Genomic DNA, 27,831 nt, shown 5'->3' with positions numbered 1-27,831 from the left:
AGACCACAAAGCTGTGCTGTCACTGTGATAGCTCCGGTTTCCAAAGAGCACCCAAGGCCAAGGCCATCTGAAAACAGCTCAACTGGGAGCAGGGTTGGACTGGTGAGGTGTGGCTTCATCCTAAGTGGGAGCTGAAGTGGCTTACTTGTGAGAGACTTGTGAAACGATGAAACTGAACTTGAGGCATGCTAGTGCATACAACATACTATTAATGTGGATCCCCCACTGGTATTGCCTAAGAAAATACAGATAGAAAGATTTAGATTTAGATTTAGGTTTGGGAAGTGGTAAGACTGAAAAGATAGACACAGATAAGAAGATCAGGAGGCAGGCTTTGGCACCAGAATACCTAGACTCAAACCTTGACTCCATCATTTACTCGGGATGGGAACTTAGTAAAGTGATTTAATTACATTTCACCTCAATTTTCCCATCTTTAAAATGGAATTAGTTACAACACTTATCTCAAAAGGATGTTGGATCAAATGAATTGATACATGTAAAGCACTTGGCACGATGCCTACATCATAGTAAGCACTCAGTAAATGTTAGCTATTATTATCACCATCATTATTACTTATCATTACTAAAATAGGCTAGAAAGAAGATAAAAATTAAAGAGACATTTAAGAGATATTTGAGTCCTGGTGACTGATTTTGATGTGTAGGGAAAGATATAGAGGAGTTTGAGATGACTCCAGATTTTCAAGTATCACTAATAGAAAAAAGCAATACCTTAAGAGCAACTGGTATGAGAGAGGCAAAGAGAAAGACTATGCATCATTTTAGGTTATATGTTGGCTTTGATAGGTGCAAGAAGAAATGGAAAGCAAAGGATAAAATGCTTGAGTTTGAAGCTCTGGGGTTAGTCAAACGTTGAGACAGATAATGAGAAATCAACAGACAACTGTTCACAAAATTAGTAATAACGGATGAAAAAATATGTGTCAAGAATGGATACTAATGTTCAAGATGTGACAGGCAAAAGAAGAACTCATGGAGGAGGCTTGGAAAGCACTCTGAGAGAATTTGGATAAGATTCAAGATAAAGTGATTTCAGGAAGGGCATAGACAGTAGCACAAAGTAAGAGAAAGACTGAAAAGTCTCTGCTGGATTTCCCAAGGTGGAGGTCCTCTGTAACCCTAGTGAGAGGAATTCAATAGACAGTCTTGGGAGACAGACAGATTACACTGGGTGGAATGATAAATTGGAGGCAAGTAAGTAGAGATGGTCAGCGAAGACTATTTTCTGGAGAATTTTGGCTGTTAAGAAAAAGTAAGAAACAGTGCAACATCTGGAAGATTTGGGCTTAAAGGAGGGCATATTTCTTGTTTGTTTACCTGGTTGTTTATATGATAGAAGTGATGTGAGAGTATTTATAGGCTGAGGAAAGAGTCAGTAGAGAAGGAGGATTCAAAGACTGAGGAAAGAAATGTAGTTACTGAGACATCTCTGTCTATGGCTGACACTAGAATATACAGAGAATCACCTGTTCACAGCATTTTAATAAATTGAGTAAATATCATCCTGGTTGAATGCCAATGTCCCAGGCTGACTACTGAGACCCCAATATTGGAAGTCAGAGCATTCTCTGTTTGGGTTCACTGATCTATCTATTTCACCTTTTATTGACCAGCTCATTTGCCAAATTTCTACTGTTTTTATGTCCTGGAATCTAATATCTGATGTTATATCCCGGTATCCTGGGAACTGAAATGTCCTCATGGCCCCACACTATGTCCTTGTTGAATGCTCCCTGTTTTAGTAGACATTCCTGGTCTTTCCTTGCAATATATATCTCCTAGACTCCTACTGCTTAGCTAGGATCTTGTTCTGGATGATTTTGTATATTATCAACTAAGTCCAGAGGTAATTAATACACACTAATTCTGTTTACACAGACAGTTTCGAAAATAAGTCTTAAAATGTTTTTCTGAGGGCATTTTTTTTTCACTTTCTACTGTAAATACTCTATGCAGTTTTAACTTATTGTTTTGGGTTTTTTCTTTTTTTTTTTTAGCCATGACCATTCATTTCTCTTATAATCACGAAAAATAAAACTATTTTAATCCTAACACTGCACAGTTCTCATATTACTGGAATGTTAATTCCTCAGCAAGGGATTCTGTTTCGATATTTCTAAAGCTTTGTATACATAAGGTAATCATCAGAGTCAGCATGGTCTATAAAATTCATGAGGCTAACAACTGCCAGAACATGTGTATAATATCATTTAATGTCATTGAAATCAAGAGGTATACAAATTAGAATAGAAAATATGATACATAAAATTAAAATATAAACAAAAATGTCAATAACTTTTCTTCTCACTAATTTACACAATTATATTTTCCTTTCAAACACACTAGACTGGTTTCCAAATGTATGGCCAGATGTAATCCCCTCCAGAAAGAGTACTCAATGTTATGTTTTAAAATAAGAAGTTAAACGTGAGTTATGTACTAAATAGTGAGAATTGCTAGAATCTGAAGTTTAAATTTTATTTGCTATTTGTCATGCTCTTCAGGGATGGTGTTCACAAGGGGTAAGGCAAGTGACAAGGACCTTTTTTTTTTTTTACTCCCAATAATATAAAATACAAAAGTCTTCTAGGAAGACAGAAGCAACTTGAATAACTAATTTTTAAAAAAGAAATAAAAGTAAATGGAAGGTGTTTAATATATCTGCCATTTATAAAAAAAATTTAAAGGGGAAACAACTTATTTTTGTATTTTCTTAAGTTTATGCAAAAACATGGATAAAAATCTATGGAAAGTGGTTATCCTGAAAGTTCTACCTATACCAAATTGCAATGAATTAAAAACAAAGAAAAGTGAAATCGTATTGTAATATTTTGGACCACCTTAGTTTAATTTCATTTTAATAAATCGAAGGGTAATATTTGGAGCAATTTTTTAAATGGAAGCCATTTACATTTCAAATTCATAATTTGTTATCATAATCAGTAATCAGAGAAAGAATTAACAAAAAATTTGCTTCATATGGAGGAAATGGGATCCATAAAACAATTACATCTTCACTAGCTTCTTACTTTTTTAGTTTTAATATATTTTATTTAACCTAGCATATCTAAAATATCATTTCAACACATAAGCAATATAAAAATTATTGAAGTATTTTACATTCCTTTTTTGTACTGTTCAAAATCAGTGTTTATTTTACACTTATAGTACATCACAATTAGGACTAGCCAGACTTCAAGTGCTTAATAAACTCATGTGGACAGCGGATACTCTATTTCACTAACTTCTTGAATTTTATTGAATGAAAATATTCAAAAGCCAATCAATTTTTATACCTAGAAAGTGATGGATATGGAAATATGTAAGGAAAATGGCTCTCTAATGTTCCATTATGCAATATAAACAGGTTTTTCGTCTGTAAGAACAAAGACCCTTCAGAGCCACCCCTTCAGCTGCCACAGTTCATAATGACGGCATACTCTGAACCTAGTCTTGAATATCAAATTGTAAAGGAAACACTCCCTCAGCGTGTCTTCTCTACTCTCAATACTCTACTTCACTTTTGTCACTTCTCGTCACCAAATGTGGGATAGTTTTTCACATATCATGCAATTCTTGGACACGTCTGGGTGTCCTACAGTTTAATTCAATTCTGACACTATCTACCTGGAGTGGAGGTCAGATTCTAGATTCTACAGGTTAAGGGCTCAGTTCCACAAAACTGCCTACCCCCACATCAGATGCCAAGCCCAGGTTGTTACTTGTGTTTCTGACTGATTTGTTATAAATCAGAGGTTCCCACAACCCCCTCCTCAGGTTTGATTAATTTGCTAGAGCAGTTCACAGAATTCAGGAAAACAATTTACTCATTGGATTACCAATTTATTACAAAAGAATATAACTTAGGAACAGCCAGATAGAAGAAATGCACAGGGCAAGGTATGCGGAAAGGGGCATGGAGCTTCCACGCTCTCTCCAGGTGTGTCATCCTTTCTGCACCTCCACATGTTCACCAACACGGAAGCTCTCTGAACCCCATCTTTTTGGGTTTTCATCAAGTCTTCATTACCTACGTAGGCATGGCTGACTAAATCATTGGCCATTGGTGGTTGAACTCAATCTCCCCCTCTCCCTTCATGGAAGTCAAGGGATAAGGCTGAAAGTTGCAACCTTCTCTATCTAGGTTTGATTTTCCTCTATGTTGACTTCTCTTTCCACACATGGTTACAGAATTAGCCAGCAGAAACATTTGACTTATATATACTACCCAGCTCAGTAATATTTCTGAAAAATATGGCATTTCTCCAAACAGCCCAAATTAAAGTTGAGTGAGCGCTCTCATAGATCATCCTTAGTCACGTGCCATTCCTGAATCCAACACTGTGGCTAGGTAAAAGGCTGCTCTTAACAGCACACCCAGCACAAGCCCACTCCTCAAGGTAGGAAGTTGGCAGCAATTTCACTCCAATCACACAGACTGACAGTAGGGAAATGATAGTTCCCCTAATTATGAACTGGAATAATGTTTCTTAAATAGCATGAGAGTGAGGATGAGAGGAAAAACAACAATAGAAAAACAAATAATAGCAAAACAAAAAAAGCAGAGTCCACATGTTGGATCACTAGGTAGAAGGTTTTAGTAAACTATGTAATAAATGATGAGGGTTTAAGCTAAGAAAATGGAAAATTAGGGCTGGATTCAAGACAAGCTTAGACAAGGGCCAACACTTGACAGCATTTGATGAAGGATTGGCTATTGGTTACAGGAGAGAGGGAAGAGAAGGAAGATTTCCTAGTGCCTGGTCTTAATTAATAACCTGAATGGTAGAGCCAGTCATGGAGAAAGAATCCTATTGTGGATTCATAAGTGGAATTGATAAATTATGCCATGATGTCAGTGGAATATTCTAGTAAGCAGGTGGACCTCAAGAGAGAGATCTGCACAAGTGGGAGTTAAAACTTGTTTAACTGAGTGAGAAAGTAAAGAAAAATTTGTGTAGTGAAAAGAGGAAAAAGATTGAGGAACAGAAAACATAGGAAGAAGAGAGGTATATGAGAATGACTATCACTTTAATTCTTCTCAAATAATTATGAAAAAATTGGAACATGTGAATAATTTTAGGTAAATATAAAATAAACATTAATGAATACTTTTTGGTCTGACCTATCTTGTTATTTAAAGATGATCTATCCTGTTATAAGAACATGATTTTCTACTTCTTTCTTTCAGAAAAAGGGCTTCTCAGGTTTAGTTTCAGCCACCATCTGCTCTTGGTATATCAACATCCAAATTCTTACTGTTTGCCTTGTGTCTACTCTTTTTTCCCCCCTACTAAGCAAAATTCTCCTTTTCCTCTCCTCCTCATTCCCCATACCCACCTAAGTATTCTTTTCTATTTTCTAGTCTGATACCTGCCAGGTACCTGTTCTGATTAATTTCAATCTGACTTCATGAATGAGTCTGTAAATTTATATTTACAATCTGCTTTCTGCTAGTCTGTCTGCAGCATTTACTTTCAAACTCAAAGCCATTTGACTACCTCAACCTCCATATAAAGAAAACCGACTGTCTCTGCACCTAAATCCACACTTCTTCACCTTTATAGCAAATATGACTATTCTTCCTCTTTAAACCAAATCCTAAAAGCAATCTTCAATTACTGGCTCAGCCCTTTGATTTTTTTTTTTAAAGATTTTATTTATTTATTTTTCCCCCAATGCCCCAGTAGATAGTTGTCTGTCATAGCTGCACATCCTTCCAGTTGCTGTACGTGGGACGCAGCCTCAGCATGGCCGGAGAAGCGGTGCGTCGGTGCGATCCCGGGATCCGAACCCGGGCCGCCAGCAGCAGAGCGCACGCACTTAACCGCCAAGCCACAGGGCCGGCCCAGCCCTTTGATTTTGAAATCCAAAAGGAATATTACACGTTCTGTATATTTTGAATATTTTGAGATTTATCCTATTCTATTTCTACTATTGTGATTAATAAAAAGTATGTATCTAAGTGGAAAAAATCTGGAAAGGAATATGCACAATTCTCAGTAATCATTGTATTATATTGAAAGGATTATATTGCTTTCATCTGCAACCTCCTTCTGTCTACTCTACTGGATTATTTCTCTGGGCATTTAAACTTGCTCTAGTAGTATCTATTGACCTAACAAAAGAAGAAGGGGGGGAGTGCAGGGAAGGAACATACGTTTAAAATGTTTGCTTTACTGCCTATCTCCAGAATGCTATCCCCTCTCAAACACTTTGTACCCTTTCAGAGGCAAAGGCTCTTGACAAGTTGCCTGCACTCGCTGTCTCCACTCCACTTCTCTTTCTCTTTTAAACCCAATTCAGTCTGGCTTTTGAACCTAACATTGTAGCAAAACTGCTTTGGAGAGTATCACCAATGAAATGCATTTTTCTGAACTCGGTGGACATTTTGCAGTCCTCACCTTGGTAGTTCGTCTCACAGATTACTACTCCCATCCCCTGGCTTTCGTGACCTATCCTCTCTTTGGGTTATCTTGTTATCTTTCTAATCATTTCTCCTCAGTTTACTTTTCTGGATTGTCTTCCTTGATCTATGCTCTAAATGTCCCCAAGGCTACCTCTGAATTCATTTCTCTTCTCCTTTCATACTTTCACCTTAGGAAATCTCATCTAGGACCATGGCTTTAAACACCATGTATATAGTGAAGACACATACATTTCTATATCAAGCCCTAATCTCTCCTCTGGGCTATCAACTTTGATATATCCACTTGAATGTCTTACAGACACCTCAAAATTAACATATCCAAAATTGAACTATCAAACCTACTGCTCTTCTAGTTTTCAACATCTTTGGGATACTCACCCTCCATTAAGTTATTTAAACTAGAAACCTAGGAGTCATTTCTAACACTGCTCCCACCTTCAGTCTGTCAACTATATTCCCTAAATATTTCTTGAATCCTTCTTCTCCTATCATCACTATATCATCTTAGTTCAAATCACCATAATTCTTTTACCAGTATTAGAAAAAGAGCTTCCTAAATGGTCTCCTGCTACCACATTTGCCCAATTCCAATCTAGTTTTCATAAACCATTCAAACAATATTTTAAAAATGTAATTATGATCATATCATTCCCCAGTGTGAAACCATTAAATTGTCCTCATTACGTTTAAATGAAATACAAACTCCTTAACATGGCCCTCAAGACCCTGCAAAATACGGACCATGCCTATCTCTTAAACCACACTGCCTGACATTCTCCCAATAACTTATATGCGTAGGCACATTGGCCTTTATTCAGTTCCTTAAATGTGCCAAGATCTTTCCAGCTTCAAGTCAGGTTTTTCTCTTCGACGGGAATTTTATTCTCCATTTTCATCTTGCCAGATGCTAGTCATTCTACTGTCCTCAGCTTACACATATAATATATTCCCCCAAATGTCATAAATATATAGTATCCCAAATATATATTTCTCAAAGAAGCGGACTCCTTCACAAATTATTCTGTCTCACAGTATTTTGCCTTTCCTCCTTTCCACTTATCATAAATGATAACTACAGGTCCATTTTGTGGCTTAACGGTTTCCCAGCTATCTTCTTCTAAACTGTAGGCCTCACTGAGGCAGAGGCCCTTTTGGATCAATCACACTGTATCCCAAGCATCTAGCAAATTCCTGGGCATATAGGTTCACTAAATGAATAAATGAATAAAATGTTATAGTTTAAAATGCACTTTATACCTTATCACCAAAGGTTGGTGGCATTCCGGTAACTAAAAATCCATAAAATATCAGGAAAATACAAAAAACAGGAAAACAACTATGAATATTATTGTTAAGATATATGATCTAAATATTCAAGAAATTTCAATGATCTAAATTTTTTACATGAATTTGTCAGAAAGTTAAAATACAGAAAGGTTGTATATCCTTCTAGAGTAAAAACTAGAATAGAAGGTTGATATAATATCATCCTTCAAGAAGTTTAAATTTACTGATTTTGTCACCAGAGATATATAGATGCACAACTGGAATTGAAGAAACATGCAATGATGACCCTAAGACAATACCCAAATAAGGTACTGGGCATGTAGGACAATTTTTGAAAGGTTGGATTTTTTCTACAACTTTTTACTGGAAACAAACTTTCTAGCCAAGTTGGAGAGATTAGCATCAGCATTATGTTAATGATGGAAGGAGATATCAAGTGCTAAAGCAGTAAAACAATGGTATGGCTAAGAAGAAAAAAATCTTTATCAGGAGATAGTGGAAACTGAGTGCAACTCAGTAAAGTGAGTCCTAATTTATAGATTCTGTCAGAAGTTACTAGCCGAAGTCTCATTCTTCGAGTCCTAGTTCCTGAAATTATATGAAAAAGTTTGTATTTATTTGCATACATGCATTTTGCTTGAGAGCAAAGAATCTTAGCTTTCATTAAATTTTCCACTGAGGCTTGTGACCTAAAAACAGGTCAACAACAAAACCCCATGTACCCTGAGATTTAATTAAATTGAGTATTGTCACTTTATCCAGTCGGAAACACCATTTACTCCTATTTATTGATATTCTTTCTTTTTTCTGAACTTTCAGAAATCCTTTTTTTTCTTTTAGAAAACCAAAATTCTTCCTGCTTTTGTTGTTATACCCAAACAGACTAAAGATATTGACTCTTTAATTTGGAATTAGGACAGGTTGGAAGGGACTTGATCAGTGTTTATAAAGTCATACCAAAAATATAAGATATATGGACCCACTCATCAAATTCTTAAGTACTATTATTATAGGTACCCCTTGCAGCACAACAGAGACAAAGTTAGTTGAAATAAAAAGAGTTTCTACTTCTTTTACTTCAATGTGGGTAACACATTCATGGATCTCATTATAAAAAGTATTCATATAGGATTAAAATAAATATAAATTCAAAGAGATTAGAAAGCTGAACTAGGATAAGTGATTATGAAAAATTATGACACTAGAGGGCATTTGAGGTAATAAAAATATATGATGCTCATCTAAAGTCTGACTAGCACTGTTCTAGGCATGAATATTCAATAAGCTACACAGACTCCTACACACATAAGTGACTAAAACAGGATAGTGCAGTGCTTCAGATATCAGACTCCAGGGTCAAACAGATCTGGGTTGAACCTTATGGTTCTATGACTTCATGACTCCAGAAAATATACTTAACCTTAGCCCCATATTATTGTGAGGATTAAATATGAAAACATAATAAATACTCAATAAATATTACCTAATATTATTAGATTTCACACATTATGTTATACATTACATTTATAACCATATATACTAAATAATTTTATATTTACTTTTATATAAATGCAATATACAGATTAATTTTCTCACTCTAAATCCACTATTTTTCTCATAATAAATACTCAAAAGCCCAGGAACTAGGTCCATCCTATAAGTCAACATATTATGTTTACTGAATGATATCATTAGTGCCAGACACAAAGAAAGAACCAACTACTAATTAATATGGAATTATTCCCACTCTTTTTACAGTTTTTTCTGGAATGATCTTTTGGTTATTAATTCTGTTTTTAGAAACTACATGATGTACCTCCTCTTTCATCTAACTGGAAACTTAGTAAAAATTGCTATCATCTTTATTGCTTGCTAAAAAAACCCCTATTTATTGTTTCGGTAGAAAAGAACCAAATTAGTAGTACAGAACTATAGGAAGTAAATTAGGATATTGCTGTAGAGGGTACATAGAAAAGTCTCATGTCAGCATAATCTCCCTTAGTCCTATCCAACATCACCTACTACTTACTATGGTCTCTGAGTAATTTACAACGACTACATGAAAAATGACTCCTCAGAGGACAAACTGAGTGATCAAGGATCAGGCCAGGGTGGAGGCATTGCTAGTTTCAGTTGGAGATTTCTGGCCTCAAGCTTTCTTTTTCAGTTTTGTCCTTCTTAATTCAATTCAGCTTTCCCCACATCCCTTATTCCCAGATTCCTCAATGTAGTTGACCATCCAGTCTTTATTCAGTCTACATACATTTACTGAGAGATTAATAGGTGTCAACAATGTGATAATAACAAACCACTATTACTATTGATAATTATAACAACAATAATCACAATATAACTAACACTTAATGAGCACTGACTATTTGCCAGGTGCATGTATTAACTCACTCAATCCTCCTACAAAGTGAGTAATGTGTCATTCTCATTTTTCTGATGAGGAAAATAAGCCACAGAAAATAAGGCAGGCTCTCGGCCTTATAGAACCAACAGTCTAGTGGGGAGATTTATAATGAACAGATTGACAATAAAATTGGGTATGGAAATTATAGATAAATCAACAGGTTATTAAGGGAAGAGTGACGAAAAGATTCAGTAAAGGCAAACAGAGAAGGAGAGTATGGAGATGAGAAAGAGGAAGGCATGATTGGTGTTGCTAGAAAATATGGCATGAAGTAGAGAGTAGCAAGCAAGACACAATGTTGGAGAAACAGCTAAAAGTTCAACTACACAGGGGCCATGTATTCCCTACCAAGGGGTTTAGCCTTCATCTCAGTACTTAATGAGCTCATAGTTAAGGATTAACAGACGCTCTTACTTAAGAAAGTGGTATATTTAGATTATAAATATTTAATCATCTCTCTGGTAGCTGTGTGAATAATGGATTTGACAGAGACAATACTGGAGGGAAGAACAGCAGTTTGGAGATGATTGAAATTATCCAGGTAGGAGATAATAAAGTCCTAGAATAGCACATGGAATCAGAGGTGAGGAGGATGAACAAATTTGATAACTAAATCCTGATGGCTGATTCTGCATGGTAAAGTAACCTCTTTATTCTTGACCTTAGACTTATTCCTTAACTCCAAAATTCCCTTCCTCTCACACCCCTAGACAAATACGATACTAAACCAAGGATGTTTAGTAGGTAAATATCTGCGCCTGAATGAGCAGACTTATTTAGAACTACAACTTTCACTTAATCAAGGAAAAATATATATAACGTTTTCAAAAACTGAATTTGCCTTACTGTAAATAAACAGTAACCATAAAAAATCATGTCTCAAAGCACGTAAAGCAGAGTTTATAAATAAAATACAATGCAAAATAAGACATTTAAAGATAAAGCTGAATGAAATTGAAATAAAGAAAACTAAAGTAACGATTTTTTCTGATAGTAAAGTTGGACGTATTTCAAAATTTTGGAAATAATCTCTAGATTTTTTGCGGGGTGGAGGTAAAAAGAAAAATGATTCACTTGATTATTATGACTTGAGGGAGTTACCAACAAATTAGAGACACAAATAAAAAGCTACATGACACCCATCTGACTTAACTATTTCATCCTGCAAAAAAAAAAAAAAAATGTGTTGAAAAGAGGAGCTCCTAGGAACAGAGTAGTTTCATCGACATAAACGCTTTATGAGTTAGAAATGACTGCAGTTAACAAATGATAGATGTATTGGAAAAAATACAACTACAATTGTAATAAAATGAAAATAAAATACAAGTCATATATGTAATTCTAAATTTTCTAATTGCCACATCAAAGAAGTAAAAAGAAACAGATGAGAGGCGGAGTCAAGATGGCGGCGTAAGCAGACTCGGAACTCACCTCCTCCCGTGGACACAGCCAATTTACAACTACATGTGGAAAAATTACCCCTGAGACAGAACTGAAAACTGGATGAGAGGAAATCCTGCAACAAAGGACAATCCTAACTGAGGTGGAAGAGGCAGAGACTCCCTTCTGGAGAGGAGAAACGCCGCCTTCACAAGCCGCCAGCTTCACGGCCGCCTGGAGCAGCTCACAGGTACGCAGCCTCCCTGGAGGCGCGGGGCCCTGAGCCGGGGAGCGCCCCCGCTGTGGGCATTTTGTGGACCCAGCACAATCGAGACCAGCGGCATAATATCTGACTGTGCCTGCTACTAAAACACTGGGGAGCACCCCCAGAAAACCCGGTTCACAAAGAAACTAAAACTCGCTCTTAAAGAGCCCGCGCACAAACTCACCCGTTTCAGGAAGCATCCTGAAATCACCAGAAAGAAAGGTGTACAGTGCTTTGGTGACAAGAGACTCACCTAATAGGCCCTGAGTGCATCTCGGTGAGGGGTGAGACCTCTCCAGGGACTGGGACATTGGCGGCGGCCATTGTTCTGGCCTGGTGTGGGCCTGCTGACACAGATGCCATTGGAGTTCTCCCTGAGGCCTGCTAGCCCAGGGTCTGCCCCACCCGCTAGAGCACCGATTTAATCCAGCTCAGCCAGGGCAGGCAGCCCACCCTAGAGACTGGCCCCACCCAACAACAAGCCCTCAGGCAACTTGTGGGCCTGCATAGATTGGTGACTGGATTCTCTGCAGCCTGGCAACTGAGCCGACTTGAGCGGGGCAGGGTGTGCACAAGGAGCGGGTGGAGAGTGTGGGGCGGTGGCAGAGTGTGTGGGGCTCCCGCCGTGGAGAGACTGGGTCCACTTGGGGAGGTCAGGGCATTCACACGGGGCAGGTCTGTGTTGACTGTGTGTGTGGACCTGTGGGCGGCAGGGCTTCTCAGCCGCAGAAGACTTGTGCTTCTCAAAGACCCACATAGGAGGTTTGCTCCACCTTCCAAAACCTGAAACTATTGGGTGCTCCTGTGCCTGAGGCCAGCCCCACCCAGCTGCAATCCTCAGAGAGCTGACAAGAGACCTAATAGGCTAGAGGCTTACAGCAATTGTAAGGCCCTGAGCCTAACAACCTGCCACGCTGGGAGCCTACTCACTTAAAAGAAATACTGCAACACAAATGTGGTATTAGAACTTGCAGCCAACTGTGCTGGGGCTCCCCACACCTGATAAAGAGACTGAAGGGCCCACAACAACTACAAGCAGCTGAGCATTACAACAGCTGGCCAGGAGCATAACTCGGCCTCCCTGGGCGCCTACAGGGAGAGCAAACAGGCCACAGCAGAAGGATACACGTAGCCCACATAGGGGTCACCCCTGGAACATTGAGAACTGAGGGAAGCACACTGGAAGCCTCCTAAGGCATCACTTATATAAGGTCACCTATCCAAGAGCAGGAGACGTAGCTGACCTCGTGTCACGTGAGACACAAGCACAGGAAAGAGCCAAAATGAAGAGGCAAAAGAATACATTCCAAGTAAGGGAAAAGGACAAAACCCCAGAAAAAGAACTAAGTGAAACAGAAATGAGCAACCTACCCAACAGAGAGTTCAAACTAAGAGTGTTAAGGATGCTCACTGATCTGGGGAGAAGAATAGATGAACTCAGTGAGAATGTCAACAAAGAAATGGAAGATATAAAAAAGAACCAATCAGAAATGAAGAATACAATACTGGAAATGAAAAATTCATTAGAGGGACTCAAAAGCAGAGTAGAGGATACAGAAGAACGGATCTGTGAGCTGGACGAAAGACTAGAAGAAATTACCCGAGGTGAACAGGTAAAAGAGAAAAGAATTAAAAAGACTGAGGACAGTCTAAGGGACCTCTGGGACAACATCAAGCATACTAACATCCGTGTTATAGGTGTCCCAGAAGGAGAAGAGCGAGACAAGGGGTCAGAGAATCTATTTCAAGAAATAATAGATGAAAACTTCCCTAACCTAAGGAAGGAAACAGACATCCAGGCACAGGAAGCACAGACAGCCCCAAACAAGATAAACCCAAAGAGGCCCACACCAAGACACATCATAATCAAAATGTCCAGAATTAAAGATAAAGAGAGAATCCTAAAAGCCACAAGAGAATGTCAAGTTACGTACAAAGGAAACCCCATAAGGCTATCAGCTGACTTCTCAGCAGAAATCTTACAGGCTAGAAGAGAATGGCACGATATATTTAAAGTGCTAAAAGGAAAAAACTTACAGCCAAGAATACTCTACCCAGCAAGGTTATCATTCAAAACGGAAGGAGAGATCAAAATTTTCCCAGATAAGCAAAAATTAAAGGAGTTTGTCACCAAGAAACCAGTGCTACAAGAAATGTTAAAGGGACTGATTTAAGGGGAAAAGAAAAGACCACAAATAGGAAAAATTATCTATTTCCATGATTACAATGTAATGGATACAAATGCACAACAAAGAGGTTAGATATGATATCAAAAACATGAGGGAGGAGGGGAGTTAAAGAGTACAGCTTTCAGACAGAGGTCAAACTAAAGTGACCATCAATTCTGTATAGAAGAAGAAAGGAACAGAGAAGGACTACTAAAACACTGAGAAAAAAAAAGTTAAAAAATGGCAGTAAGTACATACTTATCAATAGCTACTTTAAACGTCAATGGACTAAATGCTCCAATTAAAAGGCATAGGGTGGCTGACTGGATAAAAAAACAAGACCCATATATATGCTGCATACAAGAGACACACTTCAGACCTAAAGACACTCACCAACTGAAAGTGAAGGGATGGAAAAAGATACTCCACGCAAATGACAATGAAAAGAAAGCTGGGGTAGCAGTACTCATATCAGACAAAATAGACTTTAAAACAAAAACTGTAAAAAGAGACAAAGAAGGGCATTACATAATGATAAAGGGAACAACCCAACAAGAGGATATAACACTTGTAAATATCTACGCACCCAATGTAGGTGCACCTAAATATATAAAGCAATTATTAACAGACATAAAAACAGAAATAGACAGTAACACAATAATAGTAGGGGACTTTAACACTCCACTTACACCAACGGATAGATCATCCAAACAGAAGATCAATAAGGAAACATTGGCCTTAAACGACACACTAGAACAGATGGACCTAGTAGATATATACAGAGCATTCCATCCAAAAACCGAAGAATACACGTTCTTTTCAAAGGCACATGGAACATTCTCCAGGATTGATCACATATGAGGAAACAAAACAAGTCTCCATAAATTTAAGAAGATTGAAATAATACCAAGCATCTTTTCTGACCACAACGGTATGAAACTAGAAATCAACTATAGGAAGAAAATCAGAAAAGCCACAAATACGTGGAGATTAAACAAAATGCTACTGAACAACGACTGGGTTAACGAAGAAATCAAAGAAGAAATCAAAAAATACCTGGAGACAAATGAAAATGAAAATACGACATGCCGGAATTTATGGAATACAGCAAAAGCAGTTCTAAGAGGGAAGTTTATAGCGATACAGGCCTATCTCAACAAACAAGAAAAATCTCAAATAAACAATCTAACAATGCACCTGAAGGAACTGGAAAAAGAAGAACAAACCAAGCCCAAAATCAGTAGAAGAAGGGAAATAATAAAAATCAGAGCAGAAATAAATGAAATAGAGACCAAAAAAACAATAGAAAAAATTAATAAAACCAAGAGCTGGTTCTTTGAAAAGATCAACAAAATTGACAAACCTTAGCTAGGCTCACCAAGAAAAAAAGAGAGAAGGCACACATAAGTAAAATCAGAAATGAAAGAGGAGAGGTTACAACAGACACCTCAGAGATACAAAAGATTATAAGAGAATACTATGAAAAGCTTTATGCCAACCAATTCGACAATCTGGAAGAAATGGATAAATTCTTAGAATCATACAACCTTCCAAAACTGGATCAAGAAGAAGTAGAGAATTTGAATAGACCAATCACCAGTAAGGAGATCGAAACAGTAATCAAAAACCTCCCCAAAAATAAAAGTCCAGGACCAGACGGCTTCCCTGGTGAATTCTACCAAACATTCAAAGAAGACTTAATACCTATCCTTCGCAAACTCTTCCAAAAAATTGAGGAGGGGGGGAAGCTCCCTAACTCATTCTACGAAGCTGACATTACCCTGATACCAAAACCAGACAAGGACAACACAAAAAAAGAAAATTACAGGCCAATATCACTGATGAACATCAATGCAAAAATCCTCGATAAAATACTAGCAAATCGCATACAACAATACGTTAAAAAGATTATACACCATGATCAAGTGGGATTTATTCCAGGGATGCAGGGATGGTTTAACATTCGCAAATCAATCAACGTAATACACCACATTAATAAAATGAAGAATAAAAATCACATGATCATCTCAATAGATGCAGAGAAAGCATTTGACAAGATACAGCATCCATTTATGATAAAAACTCGTTATAAAATGGGTATAGAAGGAAAGTACCTCAACATAATAAAGACCATATATGAGAAACCCACAGCTAATATCATCCTCAATGGTGAAAAACTGAAAGCCATCCCTCTAAGAACAGGAACCAGACAAGGATGCCCACTGTCACCACTCCTATTTAACATAGTACTGGAAGTCCTAGCCAGAGCAATCAGGCAAGAGAAAGAAATAAAAGGGATCCAAATTGGAAAGGAAGAAGTGAAACTGTCACTATGTGCAGATGACATGATTTTATATATAGAAAACCCTAACGAATCCACCAGAAAACTTTTAGAAGTAATAAACGAATATGGTAAAGTTGCAGGATACAAAATCAACATACAAAAATCAGTTGCATTTCTGTACACTAACAACGAAGTAGCAGAAAGAGAAATTAAGAATACCATCCCATTTACAATTGCAACAAAAAGAATAAAATACCTAGGAATAAACTTAACCAAAGAGGTCAAAGATCTGTACACCGAAAACTATAAAACATTTCTGAAAGAAATTGAAGAAGACACAAAGAAATGGAAAGATATTCCGTGCTCTTGGATTGGAAGAATTAACATAGTTAAGATGTCCATACTTCCTAAAGCCATCTATAGATTCAATGCAATCCCTATCAAAGTTCCAACAACATTTTTCACAGAAATAGAACAAAGAATCCTAAAATTTATATGGAACAACAAAAGACCCCGAATAGCTAAAGGAATCCTGAGAAAAAAGAACAAAGCTGGAGGTATCACACTCCCTGATTTCAAAATATACTACAAAGCTATAGTAACCAAAACAGCATGGTACTGGCACAAAAACAGACACACAGATCAATGGAATAGAATCGAAAGCCCAGAAATAAACCCACACATCTATGGACAGCTAATCTTTGACAAAGGAGCCAAGAACATACAATGGGGAAAAGAAAGTCTCTTCAACAAATGGTGTTGGGAAAACTGGATAGCCACATGCAAAAAAATGAAAGTAGACCCTTACCTTACAGCATACACAAAAATTAACTCCAAATGGATTAAAGACTTGAATGTAAGACCTGAAACTGTGAAACTTCTAGAAGAAAACATAGGCAGTACGATCTTCGACATCAGTCTTAGCAACATCTTTTCAAACACCACGTCTGACCGGGCAAGAGAAACAATAGAAAAAATAAACAAATGGGACTATATCAAACTAAAAAGCTTCTGCACGCAAAGGAAACCATCAACAAACTGAAAAGACATCCTAACAATTGGGAGAAGATATTTGCAAACCATACTTCTGATAAGGGCTTAATCTCCAAAATATATAAAGAACTCATGCATCTTACCAACAAAAAAACTACCAACCCAATTAAAAAATGGGCAAAAGACCTGAACAGACATTTCTCCAAAGAAGATATACAGATGGCCAAGAGACACATGAAAAGATGTTCAAAATCACTAACTATCAGGGAAATGCAAATCAAAACTACAATGAGATATCACCTGATGCCCGTCAGAATGGCTGTAATTAACAAGACAGGAAACAACAAGTGTTGGAGAGGATGTGGAGAGAAGGGAACTCTCATACACTGCTGGTGGGAGTGCAAACTGGTGCAGCCACTATGGAAAACAGTATGGAGATTCCTCAAAAAATCAAGGATAGAACTACCATATGATCCAGCTATCCCACTGCTGGGTATTTATCCAAAGAACTTGAAAACACCAATTTGTAAAGGTACATGCACCCCTGTGTTCACTGCAGCGTTATTCACAATAGCCAAGACTTGGAAGCAACCTAAGTGCCCATCAAGGGACGAATGGATAAAGAAGATGTGGTATATATACACAATGGAATACTACTCAGCCATAAGAAACGATGAAATCCAGCCATTTGTGACATCATGGATGGACATTGAGGGTATAATGCAAAGTGAAATAAGTCAGAGGGAGAAGGTCAAATACCATATGATTTCCTTCATTAAGTAGTAGATAATAACAACAATAAACAAACACATAGAGACAGAGATTGGATTGGTGGTTACCAGAGGGGAAGGGGGGAGGGAGGAGGGTGAAAGGGATAATTCGGTACACGTGTGTGGTGATGGTTTGTAATTAGTATTTTGGTGGTGAACATGATGTAATCTATGCAGAAATAGAAGTACAATGTTGTACACCTGAAATTTTTACAATGTTATAAACCAATGTTACTGCAATAAACAAAAAATTAAAAAAAAAAAAACAGATGAGTTAATTTTAATTATGCAGCTTATGTAACTCAATATATCCAAATTAACATTTCAATATGCAATCCATTTAAAATTATTATCTAGATAATTTAGACTCTTTATTTCTACTAAGTCTGTGTAGGTATTTTACACTTACAGCACATCTCAGTTTGGACTAGCTACATACTAATTGTTCAGTAAGATCAAGTGACTAGCGGCTATTATATTAGAGAACACAGCGGTAAAACATAGGAAAACTATACTTTTTTAAGAGGAAGATAATTCTTCCTTAGACAAAGGTATGAGAATACTATTATTTTAGCTACTCATTTAATAAGTACTTAGTTATTTTACCTATTCATTTAATGAATAGTGTTAAGCCCTTAACATGTTTAAAGCCTTGTGCCAAGGGAACACTCAGATGACTTAGAAAGATCCTGCCACATGATGATTACGGATTAGTAGGAAGATATCTTCCATCCATCCATCTATATCCATCCACCCATCCATCATTCCATCACTCATTCAATTTGCATATATGGAACATACGCTGATTACCATGTTAGTCTCCAGGGCTAGAATAGCATATGAAGAAATAATTACCATATGGTGTAATAAATGCTAAGATAGAGACTTGTACAAGCCACTAACTGCCCATGAAGAGGGGAGAACTGACATGAGGTGAACCTCCACAGGAGTAATGTACTAGCATGGGCAAAGACATGGATCACAAAATAATATGGTTATGTCTGAGACTATTCATAGTTTTTATGTGATTGAATAATAGGCTTCCCAAGAGGGGAAGTACCAGAAAATGAAGGTAGAAATAAAGATGGATACTAAACTATAAAATACCTTTAGGCCTTGCTCAGAACTTTTGACTTTATCTTATGGATCTGGGGAACTGTAAAAGTCCATCATCTTACTGGTTTGGAAATTTAACTTTGACAACTCTGTCGAAGATGGAGTGCAGTGAGATCAAAACTAGGGTAAGGAAAATTGTTAGAATATTATAATTGGGAGTTTAAAAAAGAAAACATACTGAAGTCCCCTCACAATTCAGGAGCTTTTAGAATGGAAAAAAGAAAATCAAGTCAATAATTCAGGTTATCATGCATTGAAATGTAGTAATTTTTTTATTCAATGAATATTTATTTTGTACCTACAATGTATAAAGCATTTTTCCAGGGTAATGAATATAGTAATAATAAGACAGACAAAATCTTATATTTTACAGGGAGTGAATTTTGATTAAATCAATATACAATGAAAAATATTAAGTTCCATGAAACAATTAAATGGGGTAAATTACTGAGAGACAGAATAGAATGGGGGCACTATAGTTAGGCTGATAAGGGAAGGCTATCTGAGGTGGCTGATGTTTAAACTTCGACTTGATTAACGAGGAGTCATTCAAGAGTGAAGTGCCTCAGAGGAGAGCAAAGGGCAGTGGTCCAGAGGGTATGAGCTTGAATGTCCAAAGAACAGAATGATGGCCTGTGTGTCTGGATCAAAACGGGATTGTGGAAACGTGATATTATCAGCGTGGTCAAAGAAGTGGGCAGAAGTGATATTATCCATGGCCTAGTAGGTAAGGTAAGGATTTTGCATTTTATTTAATACAATCAGAATCTCTCGGGAAGTCGCTCCTGAGGCAGTGACGGTATCATACTTAGTTTTTATGAAGTCCCCTCTTACTACTCCGTGATAATGGATTGGAGGCAACAATGAAAACACAGGCAATGGTAGTGACATAGGGTGGTAGCCTAGGAGTTAGAGAGAAGTGAATTACTGGAGGATACTTTATGGAGTTGGATGAATAAGTGTTTCAGATTGTTGAAATTGAGGGTGGGGTATAAATGAAAGAGAAGTATCCAGAAAGACTACTGGAGTTTTCTTCAAAGCACTGGATGGAAAGTATTGCCACTCACTCATGCAGGGAAGACTGGAGGAACAGATGAAGGGGGTCTTCTGGGAATCAGCAGTTAGGGCTAGCCTCCAGGCTTCTAGTGTGAATGACTTTGAAAGAAATTACAAAATCAGGGGGAGGTTTTATAGAGAAAGGAAAATTGCCATTAAAAAAATATATATATATAGAAAATGTGACATGAGACATATCATAGAAAAGACAATTCAGCTACAACTGGCAATGCCAATCCTGATAACTTGACAGTAAGGCTTTCAACCTTGATAAATTGAGAGCTTCCTATTGCAGAATATTAATGTTATTAATAATCCAGATGTTTAACATGAAAACATAATTGAAAGTGAAAAAGGAGTAATATAAAATACTCACATTTATTCCCATCATCTTCTGCCAGACTGCTCAAGGCAAAAATGGCTGACTGGTTATGAGTACTCACGATGAATTTCATTATGACATATCCCCGTACCCCTAACTGGGTTGCAATAAGTTTTAAGTTCTGGGATACTTTTGCTTGGGGGCCAATGACAGCCCTGAGAACAAAGAGACTGGAAAATGTAAGAAATGTATATTTCACTAGCTGGTATATAAAATCTAGATCAAGGGTTTCCAGGCCCCATTCATAGACTGACTGAATCAGAATCACCTAAATTATATATTAAAAGTTCTTATTTTATTTTTCATCCCCAGATCTACTACAGCAAAACATCCAATTGTAGGCTCAGGAGTCTGCATTTTTATTCATTTCCCTGGCTGAACCTGATGCCAAGTTAGGTTGAATCCACTGATGGTGGTCAATAGGGATTATCAACATATGTCTTGAAATGTTAAGGAATATGGTCTTAGCCTATTTGAAATATCAAAAGAGACTAGGCTCTAAACAGAAACACAGCTTCTAAATATATTTTTTAATAGAATGTCATTGTGATGAATTATGGGTAGAATTATGAGGAGATTAGTAAATATTTTAGTTTATAAAATCTTTATAGTGATGGAAGCTTGGACCTTGGTATTGGCCATCAGGTAACCAAAAATCTCCTAAATTTTCTCGGGCTAATAATCTATTACTTTACTATATGGTTTTAAGTTACTCTGGGTTCCATGGACACGGCTGAAGAAAGAAGATACTGTTAATCATAATCTCAATCTGAAGAGTCAAAGATCTGTATTAAAAAAAAAATGCTACCTCCATTCATGTTTATACTGATCCAAAAGCAGAATTGTGCTCTCAAGGACATTCAGAGAAGTAGTGTTCCCTGAGAAAGAGATCTTTAATCAGGGAACATACAGTACTTACTATGCATTAAAATACATACATCCTTCAAAGTCTAGCTCAAATATTATCTTACTGGGATTTTTCTGACTACCCTGATCCAGCCCCTTCCCATGAAAGGCAAGGTTTTCATTTTCTCCACTACAGAGGCTTCATTAACACTTTATACATGTCTGCATTATTCCTCTGTCAGATAGTAATCTATCCGTCTTCCCTGCTTGACATAGAGCAACTTCCCCTGCAGCCAGACATACAGTAGGTGTTTCATAGAAGTATTTTGGATTGAATTAATCTTAGAGTAAGCAGTACAAACAGTATAAATTCTAAAATGTTACTTTCATCCATGCAGCTTAGTTGTGAAAATGTGACAGTCAAGAGACAAATTGTAAGCAGCAGTAATAAAGTTAGGTGAATCTCTCCTAGTCTTTGAGATGTCAAGGACGAATCACAGATGGCACCAGTATCCATCAATATGAGTCACTCCAACGGAACAAGAACTTAGGTGAATAGAAAGCATTGCCAGACAAATCAATCTTTTTGGACATATCTGCTCAACTAGATGCCAATTTTGTAAGTAAAAAGCAAAGAATTCTCAAATACACATGCTTATGGCAAAAATACATTTAGAATTGACTCTGACCATTATCAGAACACAAATGAAGATAAAGGAAGCCTGTGAAAAGAGCAGATAACCGAGGAAGCTTAAAAAAAAAGTCTAAAAAACAACATTTTATGGTCCATGATTTTGATTCTCTCTGTACTTATAAGTGGCAAAATTATCTAAGCCTATTTGGAATAGTTATTTGAACGGCCCAATCCCAAGTCACTCTAAATAAAGTTAGAAGGTGATGATACACACGTGTGCCATCATCACTAACGTTTTCTCGTCATGATTGCTAATAGGTGTGAGACAGTTTTCAATGCCATGCTTCACATAGCAGGTAACAGATGCGCTGGTCTCAGGGCTTCCTTCCTAAATTGAATTTCTGTCAAGAAAGCAACAGTAACAAATCAGACAAAGCTTCTATGACATGCCAGGATTTCAAAGCGCACCTAGAGAGAATTATTCTCCCACACTGTCATCAATATACATTCATGCAAGACTTTCTATTGTCTTTATTAACTACTGACATTATAATTTCATCACTGCACATTCAAATTACATTATTATTACCCATGACAACTCTTTGTAGGCTGACCATGATTCCTTCAGTTAGCCAGCTGAATTTGATTATAGATCTCATGAACAAATACAAAGCATATTATTTACACATATACCACTCAATATAACTACACACACACATATACACACAAATATATAAAGTGACCTCAAATACAAGAACCGATAATATTCCAAAATATCTTTTTTAAAGTTCATTTAGTTGTGGTAAAATTGGATTGCATTTCCTTAGAAAAATATAATTATGTAGGATGTTAAATTTTCTAGTCTAGCCCCTAAAGCCTCTTTAACTCACAATATAGCTAAAAAGATGAATATCATTATCATAAACATTAGCCAAATTTTATAGCATAGGCTCCATGGGAAAAATGCATTTGAAAGTAGTATAGTGGCATTCCCTCCATCTCTCCTGCCATACCCCCACCAGACCACACATTCATATCTTTGATGGGATCCTCTCCTATTCACCACCCCCCACTCCCATGGTTAAAGCAGCAAGAGCTTTTAATTGGAAGTAAAAGAGATAAGAAAAAGTATGCTTCATGCATAAGTTTAATAATAATACCTAAAGAATTGACTTCAGTATGCAAGGACAACATCTAATTCTATGTTCACTGTCCAACATACCATTACGATTCTAAAATAAAAGCTTACAAGGATCACAATTTATAGAAACTTTAATGCCTTAATATATGTTACTTTGAGTTAATCCCCTCCACCAAAAATAAGTCTTGCTAATGGAAATAATTTTATGTATGCTGAAGATATTATTTCTGAAGAGTCTACGTGGAATAGGGCAATTGCACATATCTCTAGGATTCTTGCTGTGCAATTGTAAGATCAAGGACATAATGCATATCTAAATAACGTGTTATGCTTTCAATCCAAGCCTTCCTTATTACAAGTCTTAGACTATCCAAGACGGAGTTCAGATAAAAGACTCCTTTCCTAAGGTCAAAAAATCCTGATTTTAGAATCCAAAAGAGACATATTCCAAATTAGATTAAAAACAATTTGCAGTCTCTGCTCTCTAATAGTATTACAATCTCCAGTTTTATGTCTCTAATCAAATTTTATGGCAAAATTATATGACTGATTATTTTTGCAGTAATAAAAAATTCTAACATATACATAAGCAAAAATTACTCCACTCAGATATATCTTGTTTAGCTTCCACTATTAAACAACTGTAAAACCCTCTCACTAACTACCTTGTCTTAGAAGTAAATTGCATAAAAATAAAAAATTGAATTCATGAAACCACTGTGATATAGGATCAAGTGTTAAGGAGACTGGAAAAGTGACTAAGTCTCAAGCTTTCTGAAGCTTAAGGTACCCACCCTGTGCTTGTGTCTGTTTATAAAGAAAGCAAAGTGCAGTTTAACATCTTCCCTAAAATCAAGCTTGAACTCTATTTCAACTAATACTAAACCTAAAACAATTACTTGCAATGTATTTTATTTTACTTCTTAGAGTAAAAACATTTCCCCTTTCTTCTTACATTCCTTTTTTTACAGTAATCCTATAATAGGTATACTATTCCATTAACAGTAAAAAATTAAATTTAGATATAACACAAATTTAAGAGAAACACTAACAGCAGAACAGAATCAGTTTTCTGAACCTAACAGGATGATTATTTTTTAATAAAAGCAATACATGCAAATGGTTAAAAAATACAGAGGAACTTATAATTGAAAGCCACAATTTCCTGGTTAACCTCCCCATTTGAGTCCAGCTCCTCAGATACATGCACTTAGAACCCTTCCTGTTGTTACTTCTCATAGCTGCAAATAATAAACTATTACTTTTTATATTTGAACATATATGCTTATTTTTATTGGGTTGTTTAACATTAACCATTGAATTTTGCTACACTAGATTATACTAGATTAATATTTAGTTCATTTATATCATGCTCTTCTTCCCAATATAGCTATAATACTATTGTCAATTACTCTATTACTTGTATCTGTATATTTGTAAATACCATATCTAAATCTCTATTCTTCTTACATCAACCACAGAGGGTAGTATGTCTTGATTTTCCAGTTTTTAAGATGCACATATTAACTCTTCAACCCTTCAACTCTTCCCCTTTCCATCTTCTAATCTGTTGCTATGTCAATTTTTTTTTTATCAAGGTTAATACCATTTATATTCTGTTCTGTAATCTCAGCTGAAAAGGCTATATGCTCAGAAGTATCCCTTAGAATTCCAAGTCTCACTCCATAAGAGTGAAGGAAGTTATGAGCTCTTTCAGTACCTTTTACTTCCCAATTTTCCGTTCCAAGATGGTACTCACATCCCTAAGGGGAAAATACCTTGTTATATTTATAGCACATTGAAAAAATAATCAAATAAGTTGAGGATGTTGAGAAGATTTATCCTGAAAACGATGTTGAAGATTGGAAAAAAAGATAATAAAGGATGTCTTTAAATTTGTAAAAGGCTTTCACGTGTAAATAGAATTTCTATATGGCACCAAGGGAATGGGATAGCACTGGAATGGTTCATGTTTTGATGTAGTAAGCAGGAAATAACAGAACTCACAGGACTTAAACATAGGCTGAATGACCACTTAGTAAACACATTGCCAAAAGGCATTCAACAAAAAATTCATGAAATAATGATTTTAAAAACCTAATTCTTTGAAATCGCAATGCAGAGAATATAAAAAGAACAATAACTTTTATTCTAAAATAAAATCACATCTATAATTACAATGTGACTATTTAAACATGGTTTTATTTGTAATTATCAGGAAGTTTATATAATTAAAAATAAACTCACCAATAATGACTGTACCTTCGTACTAGTATCACTATTGTTTTCAAATACACATTAATCATCACACTGATTGATTCAAAGTCTGAAATTAAACAGGAATTGAGTTTTATTCTAGCTTGCTTTTTTATTTCTGTCTTTATGTCACCTTTGACGCCGTGATTCGCTAAGGAATTCACTTCCCTGTGTCTTTGGTATGACTAATACCAGTGGATTAAAAATAAATAAAAAACAAATTAAAGAACTACTGTAAAGGTTTATAATTCAAGAATGAACTCTCCTTTTTCTTTCTTGAAGTATCATTGGGACTTTTTATGTTGTATGTAATCAAAATCCCAGACAACACAGCTTTAAGCGTGAAAAGGATTTGAAAAGTTCAGAGTTCTCTGACTTCACATATGATTTGATCTGAATTCTCACAATGTCCTTAGAGATTTTTTTCTTCTGAGTATCATATCCTTTCTAAGTCTTGCTTTTCTCTTTCTGTCAGAAATAGCTACAATAGTCTCAAGCTTTACAATCTTATATCCCAACGTTCAAAAGAAAAAAGACTATCGTTTCCCCACAGCTCTCAGGTAAAAGGAAGCTTCTTACTCAAAAGCCCCCAGCAAATATTTGCAGTGTCCCATTGGTTCAAACTGACTCACTGCTCAGGCCTGATAAAATTAATATGGACAGAAGAATGGACTTCACAGATTTAGCTGCTAGCCTGGTTGTGTCAATATTACCCAAGCTGTAAATCTATGATTCAAAGAGGTACAGTTCTTCAGAGTGAAGCTGGGGTTCTGTTACCAAGAAGGGGGCATGCGGCAGCAGGAAGGATAGTGCCCAGTGGCAAAATCATTTCATTGTAAGAGCTTAGTTGTGCAGAGTTAGTTTGCACGTATAACTATCCACTGGTTTAAAAGTTGAGACAGAATAATTCATTTAATCCCCACAGCTGCGATTTTTTCAAAATTTGAAGAGTTTCATGTTTAATTACCAGTAAGAAGCAACTATGAGCTATATCTCCCATATGCGTGGAAGGCTTGAACACTAACAAAGAAAGGATAGATAAAAAAAATCTTTGTCAGACTCAAGTGTTGAAAATCTGAGAAGTGCTAGGGGCAGAGAAGATCAGGATGATATGATAAAAGCTGAATTTAAGGTGAATTACTTTATCTGAAAAGTGAGCAGCAGCCTTTAAAACTTATGAGAATTATGGTTTCTTAGGAATTCTCTGTTTCACCTGGTTGAGTACATTTATTGATATGGATTATTTAATCATGTCTAAAGGAAAGAACCCTGAAGGAGAAATGGTTGCATTTCTCCCATAGTAAGTTTTTAGAAGAAAATGAAAAATAGTTCTCAACAGCATTCAAACTTGAAATGCTAAGAACAGCAATTTCAACTAAGAAGGTACGGTAGTGGCCAAATCTGGTGACTGAAAACAAAAGTCAGGAGAGAGACAGAAATTCCCAGGTAAGAATATTTCTGTTTCCTGAAAAGAATAGTGTATTAAAAGGGATGTATTTATTCTCAAAAGGATCTGGCAGAAGAACTGCAGTTGAGGGAGTCAGCAGACCAGAGCAGTGGTTAAGAATGTGGCTCTGGAGTTGACTCTTCAAGGTTAAAGTGCTTAAAATCCTGGCTGTATTACTTATAAATTATGTGGTTTTGGGCAAGTTGCTTAATCTCTATGACCACAGGTCCCTTACAGGTAAAATGGTGATATTAATAGTTCTTAGTTCCTTGTATTGTTGTGATAAAATCATGCAAAGCCCATAGAACAGTGTTAGACTCCCAAAGGGGCTTTGATAAATCTTAGCTAACAATACTGGGAATAACCTGAAAAGTTTATCCTGGGTAGAATGCAGTTGTGCTCTGGAAAGAGCAATGGAAATCTTGGGGAAAACTAAGATACAAAGACATTCAAATGCATCATTGGTTCAAACAGACCCAACCAGTTCACCACCAATCCCCCAGGAAATGACTGTTCACTCTAAGGGGCTTGCAGAAATCTTGATTTCTCTCTTTGTCTACATTTTATTTGCAAAGCTAAACTTTGACCCCTTGTGCTCCTCTTTCCAACTCTGCTTTTTTCACTGCATGTGAATGGCATGGACATTGGTAAATATTGACATTGAATAGAGGTCTAGAATCAACAAAACACAGCATAGCCAGTTAGTAAACGATTAGTTTGTAACTAATCAAAACTGGACACCAATTAGATTGATAATGTCTTCTTACAGCAGTCAGTCTCAAACTCGGCTACATATTAGAAACATCTGTGGAACTTTTTTATAATATGGATGGATAGAATCTCTCAAGATTCTAATTCAGTAAGTCTAAATTGGAGCTCAAGTATCTCGATGTTTAAAAATTTCATTGGGTAATTCTGATGTGCAATCTAAAACCA

At 36.5% G+C, this 27,831-nt stretch overlaps 1 protein-coding gene across 11 annotated transcripts in view; it reads right to left on the bottom strand.

Annotated features, from left to right (window-relative positions):
- The window catches only part of GALNT13 (polypeptide N-acetylgalactosaminyltransferase 13), a 919,989-nt gene that overhangs the window by 200,385 nt on the left and 691,773 nt on the right, over positions 1–27,831 (bottom strand). Inside the window, exon 1 of one of the 11 annotated variants that reach the window (XM_087435229.1) lies at positions 12,056–12,170. The exons of the other annotated variants lie outside the window; for them this stretch is intronic. Within the exon in view, the coding sequence (XP_087291355.1) occupies positions 12,056–12,165 (110 nt within the window). The 5' untranslated portion in view covers positions 12,166–12,170. Of the gene's footprint in view, positions 1–12,055; positions 12,171–27,831 lie in introns of those variants that run through there. 11 annotated transcript variants of the gene reach the window in all.

Source organism: Ceratotherium simum, chromosome 9 (assembly GCF_057802395.1).
Source record: "Ceratotherium simum simum isolate JZ-2026a chromosome 9, ASM5780239v1, whole genome shotgun sequence".
Lineage (NCBI taxonomy): Eukaryota > Metazoa > Chordata > Mammalia > Perissodactyla > Rhinocerotidae > Ceratotherium > Ceratotherium simum.
This window is presented reverse-complemented; position numbering and strand designations above follow the sequence as displayed.